The following is a 22,263-nucleotide window of genomic DNA, read 5'->3' as shown; positions in this document are numbered from 1 at the left end:
TGTGAAGTTCGGCGGTGGAGGAATTATGGTGTGGTCCTGTTTCTCATGGTTTGGCCTTGAACCCTTGGTGTTAGTGCTTGGAACCCTGAACGCAGAAGGGTATAGAGACATCCTGGACAATTCGGCGCTTCCCACCCTGTGGCAACAGTTCAGTAATGGCCCGTTTGTGTTTCAACACAATAACGCTGCCACTCATAAAGCACATGCCATCACGGACTGGTTTGATGAAATGGGGGTGCAAGAACTTGACTGGCCATCCCAAAGTCCCGACATCTATCCAATTGAGCATCTCTGAGATGAGTTGGAGCGCCGGTTGAGGGGTAGACCACAACGCCCCAAAACCTCCACTCAACTCTTCGCCATGTTACAGGAGGAATGGCGGGCAATATCTGCCGCCGTGTACCAACACCTAGTGGATAGCCTTCCTGGAAGGGTTAAAGCTGTGACTCGGGCGCGTAGCGGCCCTACTCCCTACTGACTTGATACTAGCACCTCATGTATCCGAAATGAGAGGTGTCCGGTCATTAATGGCCAGATAGTGTAGTTAACTTGGCCACCTGCTGAATTTTTGGAATTTTCTTATCTGTTCAAACCATATTCTTTACAAATCACCCCTTAACAATCAAGAAGGGCAACAATTTAACTCATTCTACAGCTGCTCTCTTTATATTCTTACATTATCTATTTCAGACAAGATTTTTATTTCAAAAGCAGTGAAAATGGCAAATTCTCTAAAGAGAAAAGCGTTTTCGATAGAGGACAAAGTTAAAATTGTAAAGCGTATTGATGATGGAACCAATCAATTGACACTGTGTAAGGAATTTTCCTTGTCAAAATCTACAGTTTCAATCATTTGGAAAAATCGAAGTGCAATTCTTGCAGCATACGACAAAAACATGGTTTCATCGAAAAAACTGCGTGGAGCTGAAAGAGAAAACGTAGAAGATGCTTTGCTAAGATGGTTCGAAATCTTGTTCAAAATGTAAAAATCTTGCATTCTTTGCACATTGTAGATAAGAAAATTGATGAACTCAATTTAAAATCAAATTGTGTTCAATCAAAAATCACAAATTTTTTTCATAAAAAGTGAAAATAAAACTAATATTTAGCGACGTAATTACTTTTTCCATCAATTTTTGCTTTATTATCTGTTAATTAGTCAATAATTTTTTAAATAACTTATGCAAAATTGCAAAGCCAATTTTCAATCATTCAACTGCCTTATGCAAAAAATATTCTTTAAAAAATTTGGATATAGTGAACCATCGGTTATAGTGGACACATTACTGAGTCCGCAGACGGTTCACTATAGCGGGGTTCGACTGTATAAGAAAATGGACATGGCTCAATATTTGTATATAAGAAAATCAATATAGCATTTACTTCTATTTTTCAAACGTCTCTCATGGAAAAAAAAATTTCAAAAAATAAATTAATGAATCCAAATAAATTCATAATGTGATATCATCCATTTGCCTAAATAATTTAGTAAATTTTTTTCAAATTAGTTATTTTTTAAAAAAAACTTCAAAAGTCATCAGCAGTTTATACAAAGTTGTAATGGGTCCTATAAATTTATAATAATGGTATTAAATTTACATTGCTATGGATTTAGATATTTAAAAAACACTTTATCACTTATGTCTGAATTCACCATGGAAACTAACCCTCATTCACAGTTCAAAACAGGCTTTACGAGAGCAACTCCAGGTTAGATTCCAAAATCTCATTTTACCACGCACGTAACTGTGTGTTAGTCGAACCCAGAGTAAACTAACTTTAACCTGAAGATTTCATCAGTTTGAGTAAACCCGGAAGCTCAGTATGAAATTTTTTATTTATTTATGTTTTCAAACCGAACACTTTTGGTGTTCGGTTTCTTTTTTTAATGTTCTATATGGTCAATTTATTACTAGATCTAACGATAATTAATTTATATCAAATAAATGCGTATTAATCAAGTCAAAATTAAATTTTCCTGAGTAAATATCTTCTATATTTCTTAAATTATTATTAGCAGTTGTTGCTGCACTTAAATAATTTTTTGCTTGAAAAAAATTGAGTCTTAAAACATATCCTGAGGCACCAAAACTAGAAGTATAATTAGTAACCATAAGATACAGTTTTTACAGAAAAAAATACCTGTGAAAAAAGAAGAAAATGACTGCTAAAGAAAAAAAAGATTGTTAAGAATTGTAATGTTGGTTTTACAAAATAAGATATCAGTAAATTAACTGACACAAAATTAGATAAATCAAAAGTATAGAACAAAAAAAAAATTTTCTTCTTTTTCTGGAATATTTCATATTAATGGAAACTCAAGTAAAGAATGCATTGTAGAAACATAAGATAATAGATGAAAAATATTCACAGAATAATTTTTGAAAAAGATTTTTTTGTCTTATCAAAACTATATACAGTAGGGAACCGATTATCCGGAACGATCGGGACCATCGCTATTCCGGATAACTGATTTTTCCGGTTTTCTGAATCGCCACAAAAAGCCGTTTTTTTCATTGTTAAACCCAACAAAAAAAATTTTTTTTTTGGAAATAATCTTAAAAAGAAGAAAAAACGACACTAATGATTATTTCCAAAGTGATGGTAAGGTAAACATCTTTCAGAAAAGAAAGACAAATCCTAAAATCTTATGAGGAAAAAAATTTTTTTTTAAAAAATGGCGGGAAAATTTATCGAATTTCGTTCCGGTTTTTTGGTTTTCCGGTTTTCTGATTTCCGGATAACGGGTTCTGTACTGTATATAAACTAGTCATAAAAATGAAAGATATACAGGTTTCATCTGCAGATATATATGATAAACTCAGTTTGAACTTTTAAAACCATTACAGAAATATGCAAGGAAACGTTGTCTTTATTTAACTAAACTTACCAGTTGTACCAGTAAATCCTGAGATAAAAGCTCGACGTCTGTCACAAGGAACAAGATATTCACTCTAAATTAAATAAAAAAAAAGAAAGAAAATAAAAAAAAACACTTAAAAGGTTAAAAAAATTTTATTTAAAAAATAGTAATCACAATAATAAATTAAAAACTGTAGTAATTCATATGATGAAAATATGTTAAAATTATAAGTATACTAATTACTGTTATCTTATCTCTCAAAACAAATTTTCATTATGTTTAAATTACTCACACGTTAAAAAATAATATGATTAAAGTCTTTAATTATTATGTATATTCACAAATGTAAAGTCGTTAATGATTAAATATTTAAAGGGTAATGCTATTCTAAAAAAATTTCTACTAAATTATTACAAAGAATAAGGATATAAAATTATCATAACTGGGACAAAATTTTGTGGACGGAGTGTCTTAAATTAGACTGACGGTTTTTAAAAATCAATAACAGGAAAATGATTAAGGTTTATAAACAATGTTTGCAGTAAATTTATGTGTTCGTGCATACATTTTTCCTCCTAGAGAACCTGCTTTAAATTTAAAAGTTTCTCAGCACACGGCACTGACTATAAGTCCTAAAGATGTAAATAATTTTTTTTTAAATGAAAATCACATTAAAATATTCTTAAAATGTACAGCATCACCTATCACAAGTCATCATTAGAGAACAAAATTATTATATATTAAAGCAAAACAGTAGAAGGGACTAACAATCACTTACCTCTACAGGAAAACTTATGAACTAAAATCAAGATCTCTGGGAGAAAAAGTTATGCCTTATCAGATATATTTGCTGCAAGAATTGTTTTTCTACTTTATTTTTTAATGTTTTACTGCAATAAATATTTTAAAACTGTTAGACTAATTTGAGATACCAAATAACTCATTTGTGCAAAAAAACCTAGTCCTACACATTATGAAACAAAATTTTAAGATACCCACTCAATAAGCAATTAAAAAAAGCTTGCATATGGAAATCAAAACTCTTTTTGATTTTGATTGAGAAACAAAGTTGATTTTTAGTACATTAATTTAGAAACAACAGATAGAAGTAATAAAGTTCAAATAAAGTATTATAATAATATTCTGGGTTAAAAATTTCAAGATAATTTATACATAAAAATCAGTTTAGGAAAAATATATTTGGACAAAAGTAGATTTGATATCATTAACAATAAGATTTTAAATAAATATATTATGCTCATTTTTATATAATATGCACACTTGATAACATATTCCATAAAACATAAACTGAAAAACACTGTTTTAAGTGTCAGTGAAATATGTGTTTTCTTATGCTCTTACAACAATATTTTTTATTATAGGTAGGATAACTTTGGGTCAAAATTTAAATGGATATGTGGCTTCTATAGTTTATAGCTCTGGATTAATTTGTAGGCGGCGGTCAGGGAAACATCCCTGAGGATGATTCAAAGCCATGCCATCACAATTTTGATCCTCTACAGAAGTGATGCCCCCCCCCCCTCATTTCAGTAGGCCGACATTATAACTTGAAAGCTAAGTCGAGCACTTTACAGTAGAACAATTTAACATTTACCAATACCGCACACCCTCAGTCCCTACGCAGACTGATCCAAGTGGTCACCCACCCGCACACTGTCCACACCCAGTGATACTTGACTTTGGTGATCTGCTGGGAACTGTGTCTTAACGATCAGTCCACTGCGGGACTTGATTAATTTAATGATTAAAAAGATGCATATAGTTTAATTGTTAGAGTTTTTCAGAAATATATTCAAAATACAGAAAACAGACAGTCGACTTTGGGTAAAGAGATCCTGGTTTACTCAACATCATGAGAAAGTTACGATTGAGGATGCCAAAAGATACTCTAAGAAAATTCCAACATCCTAAATTTCCTTTACAAGAAGTCAATCAAAAATAATGTGAAAACTCTCATCAAACTCATGATACAAATAACTGAAATTCAGAAATAATTGAAACCTCATGATAAAAAATTTTGCAATAATACCTGATGTAATGAAATAAAAATACCTGATGAGCATCTGTACATGGAATGATATATGCTTGCAGTGGTTCTGAAACATAACTAGAAATTTTGAAAAGAGCTCTCATTCTTTTCAATAATACACCAGTATTTTTCATTGCCATATCTAAAGGTTCAGATGTTGATGCATCTAAGAAAAGAACAGTTACAGTTTACAACAAAAAAAGAAGTGTGACTGTATTTATTTGAAATGGTAAATATTTATAAAAATATTTAACAAAAAAATGACACAATATTAGCTGATAAGTTTTGTTTATCAATTAAATATTGGCAATTTTCAAACACACCTGTATTTCAGAGTCTGATATCAAAAATTATGTTGAAATGGCAATCAGAAAGGTTGTCAAATACAATTATCTTATAATTTGATGTAACATAAACAGTTCTTCAGTTCTAGAACAAATTAATGGGTGATCCATTCTCAAAATCTGTTCTATATATTCATTCTCCATTAAAGATTTAAATGTTAAGAATTTTTTTTTAATTCACAAGCGTGCATTTCTTTCTATATAAATACAGTAGAAAATCTTTATAGCACAATCTTTCAAACCCGGAGCTTTGTGTCCTATGGAATTTTGAGTTATATAGATCATTTCACTTATCTTTAAACTTACCTTACTAAATAAAGCAATAGTAGTCAGAAAGATACGAATAGTAAAATGCTTTATAATAATTTTCAGACGCAATTAAGTATTTATTATTTATAAAAATTTTATAAAAAATAAAAATTTGAATTTTTTTGCAGCATTAGAACTAGGATCAAACAAATTAATTAATCCAAATTAAAAAACACTATTTGGTAAACCTTGTAATGAAAACTTTATTTTTTATACATCATAATTTAGATATCAATTTTGATAATAGTGTTGAAAATGTTAAAGGTCATACTAAATCTGAATTAAAACAATTAAAGATAGCAGAATGGAGACCACATAATAAAAATTACAGAATAGATGTTTAATATTACTCTGCAGGTAATAAAACTAGCTTAAGAACAAACAATCAAGCTAAAGAGTATTGTGATAAAAACCATATAGAGTAGGATTAACATAAACTGATGCGTAACCTGGGATTTCAGCTAATTGGATGGGATCCTTGCCATCTCAAATTAGCTGAAACTGAAAATTTAGCACCTTCATTGCTCATTTTATGCCAGTGCACAATTCTACCATCATCAAACTTTAGCAAATAGTTTCGCAGTTTTCATTATACCTTTTGCTCAGCAACCAAAAAAAATTTATGAAAATCCAAAAGGTTAAATAGAATAAGTACAGTAATTTACAGTAGATACGGCGCATCGCTGTGCCTGCCAAAAAATTTTTAATAATTTCAATTATAATATAGGCTGCACAACCGTAAAGGCTGCACTTTCATTTTTATTCACTACCAAACAAAAAAGTATGAAACATCATCAGATTTACTCAATTATATTGATAAGAAGTATTACATATAAATCTGATTACAGTTCTCTTTCCAAATACATAATTAAAGTTTGAATTTAAATAAAAGTTATTCATAGTTAAAAGAAAGAAGGTAACATCTTTATAAATAGGGAATAGTGGGCACCACATCGATTCTTAATAAATACCACATGCGTGAAATTACACTTAAAAAATAATAATCTGTAAACCATAAAATTTATACCTAAAAAAGTTATTACTGAAAAATCTTTTTTTATAGACACTTATTAGAAAAAGAAAGAATTGAGAATGATACTTACTTACAGAAGAAACATATATAACCAACCTCAATCATAAGTGGAGAATGTGGAAACGATAAACTAATCACAATAAAAATGAATCACCATCTTTTCATTTATTTTACAATATTCCCGATCTTACATTGAATCAAATCTATCAAAATCAGATTGTTTACTTTCAGAACAAAACAAACGTTGTAATTCATCATCCAGTTAATTATCCTATGTAATCTTTGTCATGTTACATCAAACAAGGAACATCTCCCACTTAAATCCAGTCCAGCCTCTTAAAATCCGGATGTTATTGTGGCTATCTTTCCTGTGGCAGAATTGCGGCATTTCAGCAACATTGGTGCATAACGTTGCAGAAAGATTTTTCATTTGGGAAGGGGAAAATTTTGGATTTTTTTTCTACATAACTTTTCAAAAAATGTTTTTTTCCTCTGCAGAATTTTCTTCCAAGATGTCTTTATTGCGCATAGCGAAAAAAGAAATTATCATGATTTTTCCAATCTCATTTGAGATTTCAAAAAAATTCGGCAATGGCTGGCTTCAGCTAAAATTTCAAATTAATGTAAAATAAAAAAAATTCAAAAATTGAGAAGGTTTAAAAAGATAATTTGCTCTAGAAATGATGATCTTTCTTTCATTATTTTTTTCTTTAAACAACACCATATTTTACATACTTATTTGAGTATCTCTTTTTTAATGAGTTATATTCGCGTGATTCGTGATCTACGTTTTGGGAATTAATCTACGGATTTTGAGATTTTTAATTTATGTTTGAATTTTAATTTAATATCGTTTAATTTATCAACGAATTTTAATTTGTGTAAAGATTTACGAAATTCAAAAGAGGAAATAATTAGTGCACTTTTCTGCCTACAAAATGTGAGAATATCGCCTATTTTATTAGAATTAAAAAAATATTATTTTTACAATTAAAATGTTTTATATATTTTTATTCTATACTTTCTTATGTAAACACAACATTTCTGTTACTTTAAATTAATAATTGTTATAATTAAAAGTATCTTAAGACAAAATATCAGTGCTCGGGAAGTTTGTCGCAGAAAAAATTCTGCCACAGGGGTTATTTTTACCTTTTCCCTGGTGTTTGATTTCCATTTGACTTCTTCATAAGGCTCATTGCGCATTTTTCCACTTTTAGTGTATCTATGCAACCCATCTTTCATCATTTTCCCCACTGACTACACATTTCAACCTTAAATGAATGATTTATCCCTAAATCAAGGGGTTGAAATTTTTTCGTCACGTCTTTTCGTAGTAAACCCTTGCTTTGAAGAAAAGCACTTAACGCAGAGGGCAACAGCAGACGATTAAACACTCCAAGACAAAAAAAGACCGACTAACAAATAAGCTTCTGTTATATACAACTATTGCTCTGTACTCATGGGGAAAAAAAAGACATTTCTAACCAATGTTTGCTGTTTAGAACAGAAACTTCTGAAAATTATCTCAAACTTGTTTGAAGTAATAAAGGAAATAAAAATCTTGGTAACTTTTTCACTTGAGACAGGATACTCATTTTTTTCCAAAACTCTATCAAATATAAGAAAATTTGTTTTTCAAGCCAATTTAAAAGAATGTGCCATTTAATGAATCATTTGTAGATAGACTGATTGTGGCCATGGATATTTTGCTCTCACCTGAATGGGTCGGTGCCAAGACGCACACTTTAAGCACCCCTGGTATAAAATATTATTTGAGATTTCTTTGACTTATTATCATCGCTAATAAAGGTTCCTTAAAAACTTCATTAAAATTAAGTTTTAACTGCATGAATATTTAAATCCAATCAACTAACAAATTTATAAGAAAATAATTCAACATGAGTGTTATCCTAGGCATAGCATTTCCAATGAACAAAATAAAGAAATGCAAGTTGGAAAAACTGCTCAATCAATCTTGACAGCTAAGCTTGTGCGTTACTGGTTTGTCCCCACATTTCCCTCCTCTGTTTGACCATAAATTGGCCACACCCAGTTAACATTGAAACTACCATGTGGAGTACAAAATGAATTATATTTATTCGATTCAGTAATTTTTTATTTTGCCACTTTTTCATTAGCTATTAACTGCTAATTTGTTTTTTTTTAATAGTTAGCTGTTTTTTTCTAGTTGTTTGCTTGTTTTTTTTTATCGTTATTAGTTTTCAGCTTGTTTTTTCTTGTTATTCATTGTTAGTTTCTTAGCATTAATTGTTACTTTTTTTTTTTAGTTCCTTGTTAGCTTTTTGTTTCTTTCTTGCGAGGTAAGTGTCTTTTGTTAAAACAAAATGTTATCTAAACGAAAAAACGAAAACTATGATCTCGCTCCGAAGAAGAAAGGATTATTTCTTCTTCAGAAGATTCGGATTATTTCTTCTTCAGAAGATTCGGATTATTTCTTCTTGATTATATTATATTGATTATTATCTTAATTAATAAAATTTCTTAAGATGGGTCAGTTTTAAATTCACCCCATAATAATCTACAATCGAAACTTGACTAAATTTATTGGTTTTTCTGAAATTAACAGTGTAATTGAATTATAGTAATATTTGGGAGCCATATTTGATTTTCCGAAAGAGATCCGAAGTGCGGCATTTCGCCAGTCCCGTGAGTGTCGGATTTAGGGTCCTATTACCTCCTTTTCTGTTCGCTCCAATTACAAATGCCAAGGCGCTAAGTAGATTTCTAGCTTGCGATTTTTCTTAAAGCAGGGGGTGAATACAAGATGCATACCTTTTAAATTTTCTCCTTATGCGATGTTTTCTTAAAATTATTATTTCGTTAATTTATTTTCTTACAGGCTGCTGCCGAAAGTTTGCTAAGAATTGGCAATGTTCAGCAGCAGAGCGCGATACGGGTGAATATTTCGTCGACTTCGTCATAAAATTTTTTTTAACAGTCTTTCTCTCAGAAAATTTTTTCATCTTAAATAACTTTCATTGACAAATTTTTTTGCTACTAAAAAATATTTCGTCGGAAGCGCCGCATGTAGGAAAAAAACAACTTTCTTTCATAGCGCCGCGGCGCTTTCACCGAAAAATACGGTACATCAAAAATTCAAATTTGTAAGTCAATCTAATTCTCCAAGTCAACTATTCAAAAATCTGCATTTTTATTAGAAGAAAAGGGGATATTCTGTAGATACGCTAAAATCAGGAATATCAAGACAAAAAGCAGAAAATCAGGACAGAATATTTTGCATCAAAATCAGAAATATAAGGATAGCTACAAGTCCTGAATTATATTTGTAAACTTTTATTAACTGTAAAAACAATTCTCAAAGTATTTTTAAATAAAAAAAAAATCTGATTTAAACCAAATAAATCACAAGGCCTGTTCTCTCAGACTTTCAAGCTATTTTGAACAAATTAAATTTTTTAAAAAAATTAGTCTATTGGGAGTTAAACATGTCTGAATATGAAATTTTTTATATTGAGTATGATAAAAGAAAGAGATCTTTCATCAGGATTACTCAGGAATGCAAAAAATAAATAATAACTAAACATCTCACTTTTATTTTTGCAATTTTTAAGAAAATATTTTAAGCAAATTAAAGAACTTACTTCAGCTTCTAACTTTCCTTCTCATTGCACAGGACATTAAGGAAACATACATGCAAAACAGTCACTTCCAATGATGTGCAGCCAGCAACACAATAAGAATTATCAAGCAAGTTGCATGCGCCAAAATGGAGAAGTGAATCAACTAGCAAGGCAACCAACTGAACTAAAGCAATTTCAGCTAACACTAAAAAATTGTAAATAAAAAGCAAGAATAGTCTATCTAAAACTAAAAAAAAAAAAAAAAATGAAAATATAAAATAAGAAAATTATAAAGAAATGAATTGTGGGAATTAGTGAATAATATTACTATTAATAAACATCCAGTCATCTTCAGGAGTCAATTCTCGGAATGGAACTAGAGCTGGCATTCTTCTATTCTGAGAATGTTCCACAGCTTTGATAGCTGACAATGAAGGTACAATATCAGTAAGTGTAGTCATTTGAGGATTTACAGCTAAATATTTTAGAGTCTCAGTGAATAATGTAGGAAGTGGGGTAATTTCTTCTTGAGAGCGAAGTTTTAAATCTGATACAACTTGATCCACTTTATTGCGCCATGCATCAGGAGGATGGTTGTGTTTATTATTAGCTTTTTTTATTCGACTATAAACAGTTACAGCTCGACCAGGACATTGTCGATCCCTTGCACATCTCCAATAAACGGTGCCTTCTTTACCATCACGAACTTTGTTATAACGATGTCCTTCATATAATAGAGCAATTCCACCTCTTTGAGTAGCAACATATTGGCACTCCATTCTAAAAAGATAAACAATTTTCATTTTCAAAATTGCCAGACTTTACTTTCTTTTAAAGCTATCTCAATATAATAAAATACTTCACAAAAAAAGTCAGCGCAACAGCCCCTTGCAGGCCTTGGCAGCCTCAACAGCTAACAAATGCCAGCGCCTCCTGTCGATGGCAAACTCCCTTCTTATTTCTAATCTTTAGGGGTTTCAAATTATTTTAGATGCAGGGTGGCCACTCAAATCTGGTTTCAAATTTCCCTGATTTTTATAGGTTTTCCAGGTAAAAATCTTAAAATTTCCAGGTTCGCGTGGTTTTCAAAAACCAAGAAAAAATATTTTATTATTAAGTCTTTTATTTAAAATGTAATTTTTTTCACTTATAATCTTGACAAAAATCATTAGGATTAATCAAGATAAATAATTAGTTTGGAAATACCAGCAAACAAACTACTTGAATTTTTTCAATGCTTTTACCTATTATGACATAATGCGAAGTAGATTGAAAATAAAAATAAAACACTTAAAAACAAATTAAAGAATTTTTTATATTATTAAAAAATTTTATATTCTGCACCTAATAAGATTTTTAATTAAAAAAACTTTATCCTCCCAAATTTTTATATTCGTTCCCCTATTTCAATGCATGAATGGAACATCTATATTAAATGAGTAGTAATTATCAATACACAACAATAATTTAAAAGAAATTTATTTAATTATTATAAGTAATATCATTAATTTACCATTGATTTCAATCTATAGCAATCTGTTTTACACAAAATCTGTATACACTTTTAAATCTTAAGAACTAAGTTACTTTCAAGTATAAAATTTTTTTAAAATTTCTATGGAGAAAGAATATTTGGGACTTTGGGTTACTGGTTTAATTTCTTACGAATTTAATTAGATTCCAAACTTCAGGAAAAGTCCACAAGTTGGCTTTTAGTTTAATTATTGTTCTTACTTGGAAAATTATTACACTGAAAATGAATTATTTTAAATTCACAAATACAAAAGTTATGCATAACACTTTACAATATTTAACTTAAGTTTTTAAAACTTTATATTTCTTATTTTAGTTTTTCTATTTCCTTATCTACAATATTTAGTTCTTTAAAAGTTTCTGCTTCTATCTTCAGCTTTTTAGCTTCCAGTTCTTTCAATTCCTGCTGTTTTCTTTTTCTTTCCCTTGTTTTTTGAACTTTTGTTTTTTCTAATTCTTTTTCTCTTTTCAGATAATCAACATTTAATGCATGTGCATTTCGAGCAGCATGAATCATGCCTTTACTGATTTCAAATGTTGCAACATCCTCATCACCTTGCAACGTATCATATACTTGCCGCAATGCAACCAAACTTAATTCAGATTGGTTTTCAATAATACATTCTTTATTTATCGAAAATCCTCTTTCTATATTTGCATTTCCATGCGAAAGGATCAGAATAAATTCCACAATTTTTTGTAATTCCATTGAAGACTGCATCATTGACAGAATGTCTACCCAATGATTATCTAATCTTCTTTCCAGAGTATAACTTTCCATCTTCTGAATAATAAACGTATTTGAACACATTTTTCTAAATTCTGCATCAACCTTATCAGCAGTGTTACCTGAAATCCAATTATTTTTCATAAGAATTTCCATGCATAATGATAGACGTTTATATATTAAACTTTTGTTAAGGAAGACAGAAGGATCTAATATAGAAATGGCTCTTGTCAATTTGCATTTCAGTGGTGATCATTCTATCAACTTCTGTAATAATTTTCTTAAAGCAGAACATTCTTTTTTAAATTTAAATAGCATTAAATCTGAGAAATTTTTTACATTTTTTTCAAAGCAGCTTTAACTTTATAGTTAAACTTTATATTCTCTAAAGGTTTGAGATTTTCGTCAGTTTCTAAATCAACCTTTGTTATTGATACCTTTTTAAGAACATCTTCCTTAATGAATTTATGAGCAAGATTTAATAATAGTATTTCTAAGTCATTTTGTAGAAATGATGCTAATGGTGCATTATCTTGAAAAGTGGTCAATAAAGGTTCTACTTCTTGAGCTAAACACTTCACAAAAATTAATTTACACTCCATTAGATGATCTTTTGTAGCTTTCATTACCGTTTCAAAACTTCTACATGGAGGGATTTTTTTGTTAGACATAGCGCATTCGACGTACTTGGTGATGTTTGGCAAAATTTCAATTGCACGTGACAGAACATCTACATTTTCTACCCATCGAACAGTACAAAATTTCTTAGGGAATATTTTGCTCCCTGTGTAACTGATATAATCGGCTCTACGTGCAGGGACATCTTTAAACAAATTATATATAGCTCTTAAGAATTCTGTAATTCCCCAATCAGTTATTTTCACAGCAGCTTTAAAGCCACAATGAACTGAATGGAGCTCACAACTTCCAAGTTCTAAAATAACAGGGTCTATGGGTGAAGACTTTAAATCATCCCGCAAAATTTTTAAGAATTTTAAATTTACATTTGATCCATTTATTGACACTTGGACAACTTTTTTTAAGTCAATTTCAGATAATCCTGCCAAGAATGATTTTAAAATATCAGTTTTTAAGATAGGGTCCAAGACCATGTGTTATGGTGCATGCAATTTTGGTTTTTCCTAAGTGCATTTTGTCAGCAAGTTTGCTATCTGAAAATAGCACTTTACAGAATTTCAGCTGTCTTGATGCTGTTCGAAAGGATAAGTGTTCCTTTACAGTTAAGAGGCACCAAAGTATTTCAGCTTTAGTAACTGAGTCAGGTATTAAAAATTTTGCAACACTTTGATTTTCACATTTTTTTTGCTCTAAATTTTTTAATTCTAATTGGTCACTTGCATCAAAAGCATTTGCTTCTTCTATTGTTATGCAGGATGAATTATTTTCAGAATTTTTCTGACTCATTGAGAAAAAATCTTTCACTTTAAGAGAGGATGAAGCTTTAACAGCTTCATCATGCTTCTTTCCTTTTGTGTGACTAAGCACAGCTTGCTTCCCCATGTTGCTGAGATTAAATGATGATTTGCAAAGTTTGCAATATGCTGTAAATTTATCAGGCATAGCTTCCAACCATGAGGAAAATGCATCATCTAAAAGCCAGGCTTTTTGAAATGTACATTTCATATTGCATTAAAAATTCAGCAATCTGGAAATAAGAGGAAATTTTATATATTTTAGATTATAAAATATGTATAGATGACAAAGCAAAAGTACACAATGATTCCTTGTGAGATTTACATTAGATGTAAGAGTTTTAAAGATTTACCCTACTTTAAGATTTTCTTAGGGATAGCATTTTTGTCTTTTTTTTTAAATAAAATCATACAAAATTAGTTGAAAATGATTATATTATAATAGATTAAAACACACAGAAATACTGGTATACGAAACTATAGACAAATAGACTTTCTCCTTGTTTGATAAGGAGAGCAAAATAATTAAGCAAAATATTAAATTTTAGATTTTACTTTCTATACTAATTCAGGAATATATATATATTTAAAATTAAGATATATATCTATATATATATTTAGAATTAAGATTTATTAAAAAATTATGTCTCATTAAAACAATCTATTCAAGAAAAATATTCATTTGGAAAGATTTATATAATAATCATAATTTGAACTTTTACAATCACTAATACAACAAAAACCTAAAAAATTGAAATTGCTTAAGCTGGAATGCAAAAAAAACAAATTTTAGCTTTTTTTTAAAGAGAAAAAATAGATAAAATAAAATGGTTAAAAACATATTTTAGCTTTCTTTTTTTTAAGTAAAATTTTCAATGTAACTGACTAGTATAGTTTAGATTAGGGATGTAACAAATAATGATTTGGCCGATCAACAAATATTTAGCGGATGCAACATTTTTCAAAAATAAAACAATAAATATTATTTATAAATAAATTTAATCATTATTATCAACCTTCAATGAGATAACTAGTTCATTAATAATATCAAAATTAAATAAAATATAAAAGTAGTCTACGAAAAAAACGAAAGCTATCATTAAAAATGTTCATTTATCTCAGAAAATCATCTGAATTACGATTGGCAATTAACTTTGCTCGCACCTCTTATGAAATAATAGTAACTATCATTTTAACGTGACTGAAAGGGTAAATAAGACTAAGGGAATTTACTAAGCAATATTATAAAAAAAAAAGAAGAAAAAATTTATTTTTAATATGTTCTTAGGCGTAAAAAAATAATAAAAATACCAAAATAATCTGCGTATGATTGAAGTGAAATCGCATTAAAAAATGTTGGAAAATTTTTAGAAAAAAAAACCTATATACAGTTAAAACGTAATATTTTAACATCGATAAAAAAAAATAATTATGGGAAAGATAAGCACCAGAAGATTACGAAACTTAATTAAGCAATACTAATTTAAAAAGGAAATTATTAAAATAAATATATATTTAAGACCAATTATCAAACTAAAAAAAGAAACTAACAAATAAATACACAATCCATATTTAATTAAAATTAACCTAATTTTATAAAATTAAATCAAATAGAATAAGTAACTAAAAAATAAAACTTTTTATCAACAGACAAACAAAAATAGATAAATAAACGGTATAAATATTATATTTTCTATCCTTAGCTATAAAAAAATTATCCTGAAATGTATCAAATGTACCTGAAATGTATCACAAGTATCAAATTCCAAACAACAAAATATAATAAATAATAATTAAGTATAAATTACCTATCACATAATAATCAGATAGATCTCCTTCACACGGTGCAGGCAAATAGGTAGCTGATGAAAAAAATTTCTAAGACTAGAGTACAGATGAGAGAAAAAAAAACAATCATGGAAGAGTTGCGCACAGTGTTCTTACCTAGTTTTACAGGGCTATAAAAAAGCAGGTTTTGATGTAAGCAAAATATTGTTAAATTGGCGACATTTCGACCGTTAGACAAAGACTTTCCGACTAAAATAAGTGAGTAAAATAGTTAGTAAGATCAAAGTGAACTTAAGAAAATTTCTGAAAAAAATTCCAGTATCTCTTTAAAATTCCCTGATTTTTCCAGGTTTTCAGCCAAATTTCCCTGATATTTCCAGGTTTTTCCCAGATTAAAAAAATTCCCTGATAATTCCAGGTTCTCCAGGTTTTCAAGGTGGGTGGCCACCCTGAGATGGCACTGAGTCATCTAGTAGGGGGTCAGCCTCTGGGGCGTGACCCCTCAAGGTTCTTAAAGGTGACTATTCTCATGGCGTTATTTTCAGGGCTTCTCCATAGATGGTCCAGCCATCTCCGCTTATTACTGCGGATGATTTGTGAAATTTAGAGCTGCTTGTAGAGACGGTAAAGCTTGAAGTTATATCTGATTAACCAGCATCCCCTTTCTTGAGTTCCACCAAAGATGGCTCGTAGGATCTTTTTTTCGAAAGCATACACTCTAAATCTGAATTTAGAGTTCAAGTTTGACTTCCATAAAGTAGCACAGGAAGTATGAGTGTCTTATAGAGTTTTAACTTTGTGTTTTGGCTGAGATTATTCGAACGTAGCTGTCTCCTCAGTTCGAAGAAACACTTATTAGCCATTTTGACTCTATTGTTGATTTCTGCTCTAAGTATGTTTTGATCGTTAACAATAATGCCAAGGCTTTACTTTCTTTAAAAGCTATCTCAATATAATATTTCACAAAAAAGTATCTTAAGACATAAAATAGCAAATAATGCATTACTTTCTACATCAATAATTACAAAATTATACATACTTATAAAGAAAACTTCAGGATAAATTACATTTTAGAATCATTTCAAGTGAAATCAACAAACAACCATTTCTTTCATGTCACTGATTTTTATGAAAATTTTTTGAAGAAAAGATCTTTAAGAAAAATGACTAAAAAAAATTTTTTTTCCAGAATTTTTGAACAAAAACTAGATTAGACTTTGACTCAACTTACAAAAATGACATAACTTACACATGGTGGCTGGTAAGTAAAAAATATCTGATCTCCATTTATGAGTCAATTTTCTAAAGTTTGGTATGATTAGAAAGGAAAAGTCAACACCGTGTAATTAGGATATTGAAATGCTGCAAATATAACATTATTTTTTAAAAAGTTTTATTAAAAAAAATTTTGGGAGAATTTTTTGGCAAAGTTTAAGAAATATTCACTGGGAAATAATAACTTTCACCATCAATTTTTTTTCACATTATGTTAAATATCATACTTTTAAACATAAAAAAAATAGAAAGGGTGTTTCTTGTCTAAAAATAAAAATTCATTTTTAGCCAAACTACAGCACAAAAACACAATTTATTGACCTCAATTTTTTTTTCATAATTTTAAATTTGATATTTTTTAATTTAAAAAAAGTCAAGAGGGTGTTTTTCATTTTTGGTCAGCAAAAAAATACAAATTTGTTTTTACTCAAAAAAACTTCAAGATTTTTTGTAGCTTAAAATCAAAGTTTCTTGATCTCAATTTTTTTCGTAATGAAAAGAAATCAAAAGGGTGTTTTTTTGTCAAAAATTAAGAAGTTGTGCTTATCCAAAATAAAACAAGATTTTTTTTATGCCACTATAAGTTCTACACCCCTTTCTTTCTGCTCTCCAATAACGTGGTTGCTCCATATAGTATTTAATCAGTTTATTTTTTTCCTTAAAAGTCAATTAAAAAATTCTTTTTATTTATAAAATATGGGGTAGTTATAATGTTATGTAAGCACATTACGTAAGGACACATGAAAGGATAACTGGATTTGATAGATAATAAACTGAAATTAATATATATATATATATATATATATATACAGTACAGAACCCGTTACCCGGAAATCAGAAAACCGGAATGAAATTCGATAAATTTTCCCGCCAATTTTTTTAAAAAATGTTTTTTTCCTCATAAGATTTTAGGATTTTTCTTTTGAAAGATACCTTACCATCATTTTGGAAATAATCATTAGTGTATTACTTCATCGTTTTTTCTTCTTTTTAAGATTATTTCCAAATTTATATATTTTTTTAGTTGGGATTAACAATAAAAAAAACGGCTTTTTGTAGCGATTCAGAAAACCGGAAAAATCAGTTATCCAGAATAGCGATGGTCCCGATCGTTTCGAATAATCGGTTCCCTACTGTATATATATATATATATATATATTCAAATGTTAGAATACAGAAAATGCAATACAATAATGAAATTGCAGGAAAAAAAGTTCAAATTGTGAAAAAAGTTTTTAGGCTAAAAACTCCTAAAGTTTTACAAGAACAAAAACAAAACAAAAAACTCTTCCATTGTTTTGAATGAAAATCTATAATGTTTAACAGCATGAGAAAAAAATACAGGTATATGAGAAAAAAATTGAGGCCTGTAAATTTCGCTTTTATAATACAAAATAAACTTTCATTATTTTGGTTAAAAGTCACTTATTATTCTTAATAAAGACAAAAATAAAAAAAAATTCACTTCATTTATCCTCTTAATTAAACTATCTTAATTAATATTTTAAAAACTACTTTTTATTTTTTAATGACCAAAACAAAAAACTTCTGAATTTTTATTTTATTTATGTATTTAATTTTCAAAAATATTGCATTTAACATAATGAGGGTAAAAATTCAGATACAAAACTATATTTTGTGCTGTAAAAAAAAAAAACTTAAATTATTGTGGCTAACCACTTTATTTCAATACTGGCCAAAAACAAAAAAACACCCTCTTGATCGTTTTTTTTTTAAAGAAAAATTAACAAAGTTAAAAAAAATACAAGAAAAAAATGAGGTCAAGAAATTTTGTGTGCAATTAAAAATAACTTGAATTATTTTGGCTAAAAATGACTTCATTTATTTAAAAACAAAAAACACCAGTATGATATGTAACAATATGAGAAAAAAAAAATCGAGATTGTAAAAGCTGTTACTTCCCAATAAAAAATTTGTAAAATTTGCTAAAAAATTCCACAAAAATTTTTTTTAATAAAACTTTTTAAAACTTATATAAATATTTTAAGCATTTCAATAGCGCAAGAGTCAGTTTCTTTTTTTTTCTTTTCTTTTTTCAAAAAAAAAAAATTGGGCAAGTAGGCTGGTTTGGATATTTTTGATTTTCTTGAAATTTTCAGGATATGTTCTTTATATAAAGCTATTAAACTTTTATTTTTGCAAAAAAATATCAATATTTTAAGAGCTTAAAACTGAATATTCCCTGGAATTTCCAAAAAAACATATTGATTTACAAGAGGCAATACTTTTTGAGAGAAGCACATTGATTTATAAGTAGCAATACTCTTTTATGAAATGAGTATATCATGACACAGACCATTATTACACATTCTACTCTATTAACACTAAGTGAAAACAAATATTTTTAATTAAAATACTGAAACCACTAACATACGGCAATTTTTTATTTTTTTTTAATTCAATGTTAAAGTAGGAATATAGTTAAGCGGTATTGACTCATTTTTTAGGTATCAAGAAAACTGGGAAATTTAAATACATGGAATAGCGATAGTCTCCAGCATTCTAGATAATTGGTTCTCTAATGTATTTATTTAAGCTAATAAATTCAATTATAACAGCTCATATATGAGTTAAAATATTAAAGCAAACTTGTAATACCAATACATAACAAGTTATCTAAGAAACTAATACATAGAAGCTGACAAACACTGAGATGAATTATAGTTTTTAATTATTATTATTTATTTATTTATTTATTTTTACAGAAACAGTAATATAAGTTTTCTTAAGTAGTTGATATTATAAATTAAAATCATGCAAAGTAAATTATGAAATAAATTGTTTAAAATAAATAGTTTTTTAAAAATTACAAAGAATAGAAAATCAGATTTAGATAGGATATTGAACAGTTAGTTTCCTTGATAAAAAAACAAAGAAAATTCTAATTAAATGCAAAATATGTCTACCTCCAGCATCAATCTAAGTTATGATAAATTTTTTCTTCTACTTCACAAATCCATGATAGATTTTTAACTCTCCTCTCCTTAAGTTGCAGTAATTGTCCGACATTAGCTGTTTGTTAGATGTAACCGCTATAAAAGAGAAATAAAACTATATTTAAGACACTTCAAAAACACTAATTAATGAAGTAAAAATTACTTACAATCTAAGCAATAAGTTGTTGTTTTTTTAATTCATGCACTACCACACTAATTCTATTCAAAACAATGTTACACTCGGAGACGTCTTTGTCACTTATGATGTTACATGAAGAGCCAAAAGTTTTTTTGCTTTTATAGGTTAGACAATTATTTTTGAAATCTTAGAAGACTACACTGTGGGTGGGAAGAGTTGTTATCGACAAGGTCAACCTTCATATATGAAAAGGTTCACCAACATAGGAATCGAGTTAACATGTCTTATATATTAGTGAATTAGAATTGCATTTTTGTAGTGGTAGACACACTACAGTACTCCCACAACAGAATTACAACTGAGATAGAATTCGCTGAATGGATACCACTAGTTGATTCATTGCTGTTTCGTGAAAAGCCAGGAGAGCTGTATTAACATCTCCGTACTTTTGAACGCTGATCATGAGAGCTGTATTAAGATCACCAAACTTTTGAGAGCTGTATTAAGTTCATGGCCGTTGTCACTCCTGCATTGCCTTTAGCAAGCAACAGCGCGAGGAGGTGGGTAATGTCAATATCGTAGTCACAAGTAGCAAGTCAACTGTTCAATAGGGACCATCCATCTTAGTAGGCAAGTGCGAATCGAAAAAGCGAATTTCTGTCAAGGCAGGTACGTTCACATCATGTCTGAAGGTCACCAATGTGGGTAGAGTCATATTGACAATGTCAACCATCATCTACGAAAAGGTACCCCGACATAGAATAAATTAAACATGTCCTAATACTTGTGAATTGCAATTGTATTTTTGTAGTGGTAGATACACAGGCCCGTCCCCAACGGGGTGAGGGGTGACTCACCCCCCCCCCAGCGATATCATCCAGTCGGCAAATTCAGGTTGAGTCGGCATTTTTTTTTTTTTTTACAAGCCAAAATCCCGACTTTGCCAAAATTCTTTCATTGTCGGATATTTCATCGGTGATGAGATTTAAACGGATTTCAATGTTATCTGAATTTCGTTTCGGGATCCCAGACCCGACTCGACAAATCTTGTCAAATCTTTTTTTTCACTTTCAAAATATAGAGAAAAATTACAAATAAGAGCACCTATTAAATAGGATACTTTATTATTCAAAATATCTTATTTAAATTGTGAAATTCTGTTTAAATAACACAAATTATTAAATAATTTATATTTTCAATTAGTAAACGCTATTTTTCTATTATGAAGAATTTTACTAACTCCAAAGGACTCCTAACTCCAAAAAAGAAAATAAAAACATTTAATTTGTTAGCTACCATTCAGTTCATAACTTTTAAAATTCTATGATGATCGGATTATTACTTGAGTTCAAAATTTTTTAACCTAAAATAAAGTGTTCAGGGACTAATTCATATCTTTAGAACAATTTATCATGACATCAAAATTTGATATTCTCTATGGAAAATAGTTAAAATATATGTGATCCTCAATTCACCTTTATAAAAGTTTCTGTTTTGAAAATAAAATATTGTTTTTTGCTTTTAATATTTTTTTTTCAAGAATCCTAAGAATTTTGTAACATTAAATTGAGTTACACTCAATCGAATCAACACTTCGATCATTTCACACAATTTGAGAATGGTTGCCGAGTTCAAAGTGCTAAATGTTTTAATTTTGGATTCAGTAATTATTTCAATAAAAATAAGGTGAAAATAGAGAATTCCGAATATTCACGGAGAAGTAGCAATTCTGTTTGATCAAGCCGCTACTGGCACTATGAAAAGGCGCAAAAAAGGATGGTGCTGCGAATCGATCTTGTGAAGCAGCAGACAAAACCCCGGATATTTCTGTCAACTTGAAAAATCGAGGGTCTTTTAAAAGTGGTTAGCTAGAAATGCCTTAAGCTATATTTTCTCATGTTTTCTCTCACTCCTTCTGAGAATAAAGACAATATCTTTGTCCATGTGGTTAAAAAGGGGAAGGAAGGGGCTCAAAGCACAGGCAGCTGTGGTACCAATTACTTCACTGACCTGTCTTTAACTGTCTAGTACGGGTATTTAGTTACTCAAAGCGTATTTTATAAATTCATATTATTATTGAATAAAATAGAATATCCGCTCACATGCCAACGATCATCCTATCTACCGCAGTCTAAGTTTTGAATGTAAGTATAATTTTTTTATGAATACATATTTATTATTTGTAGTCTCATTGTTTAAATATTAAG

General features: G+C 29.1%; 1 protein-coding gene across 2 annotated transcripts in view; it reads right to left on the bottom strand.

Annotated features, from left to right (window-relative positions):
• The window catches only part of LOC107454822 (xaa-Pro aminopeptidase 1), a 145,529-nt gene that overhangs the window by 115,082 nt on the left and 8,184 nt on the right, over positions 1–22,263 (bottom strand). Inside the window, exons 3-7 of one of the 2 annotated variants that reach the window (XM_087154615.1) lie at positions 19,888–20,013; positions 15,842–15,855; positions 10,533–10,984; positions 4,937–5,079; positions 2,891–2,954 (exon numbers count right to left, since the gene is read on the bottom strand). In XM_087154615.1, the coding sequence (XP_087010741.1) occupies positions 2,891–2,954; positions 4,937–5,079; positions 10,533–10,984; positions 15,842–15,855; positions 19,888–19,896 (682 nt within the window). In that variant the 5' untranslated portion in view covers positions 19,897–20,013. Of the gene's footprint in view, positions 1–2,890; positions 2,955–4,936; positions 5,080–10,225; positions 10,367–10,532; positions 10,985–15,841; positions 15,856–19,887; positions 20,014–22,263 lie in introns of those variants that run through there. The other variant, XM_016072127.4, reaches the window with a different exon arrangement.

Source organism: Parasteatoda tepidariorum, chromosome 11, assembly GCF_982258835.1.
Source record: "Parasteatoda tepidariorum strain Cologne lab strain chromosome 11, Ptep-v5.0, whole genome shotgun sequence".
Taxonomy (NCBI): Eukaryota; Metazoa; Arthropoda; class Arachnida; order Araneae; family Theridiidae; genus Parasteatoda; species Parasteatoda tepidariorum.
The sequence above is the reverse complement of the archived record's forward strand: the minus strand, read 5'-3'. Positions and strand labels throughout refer to the sequence as shown.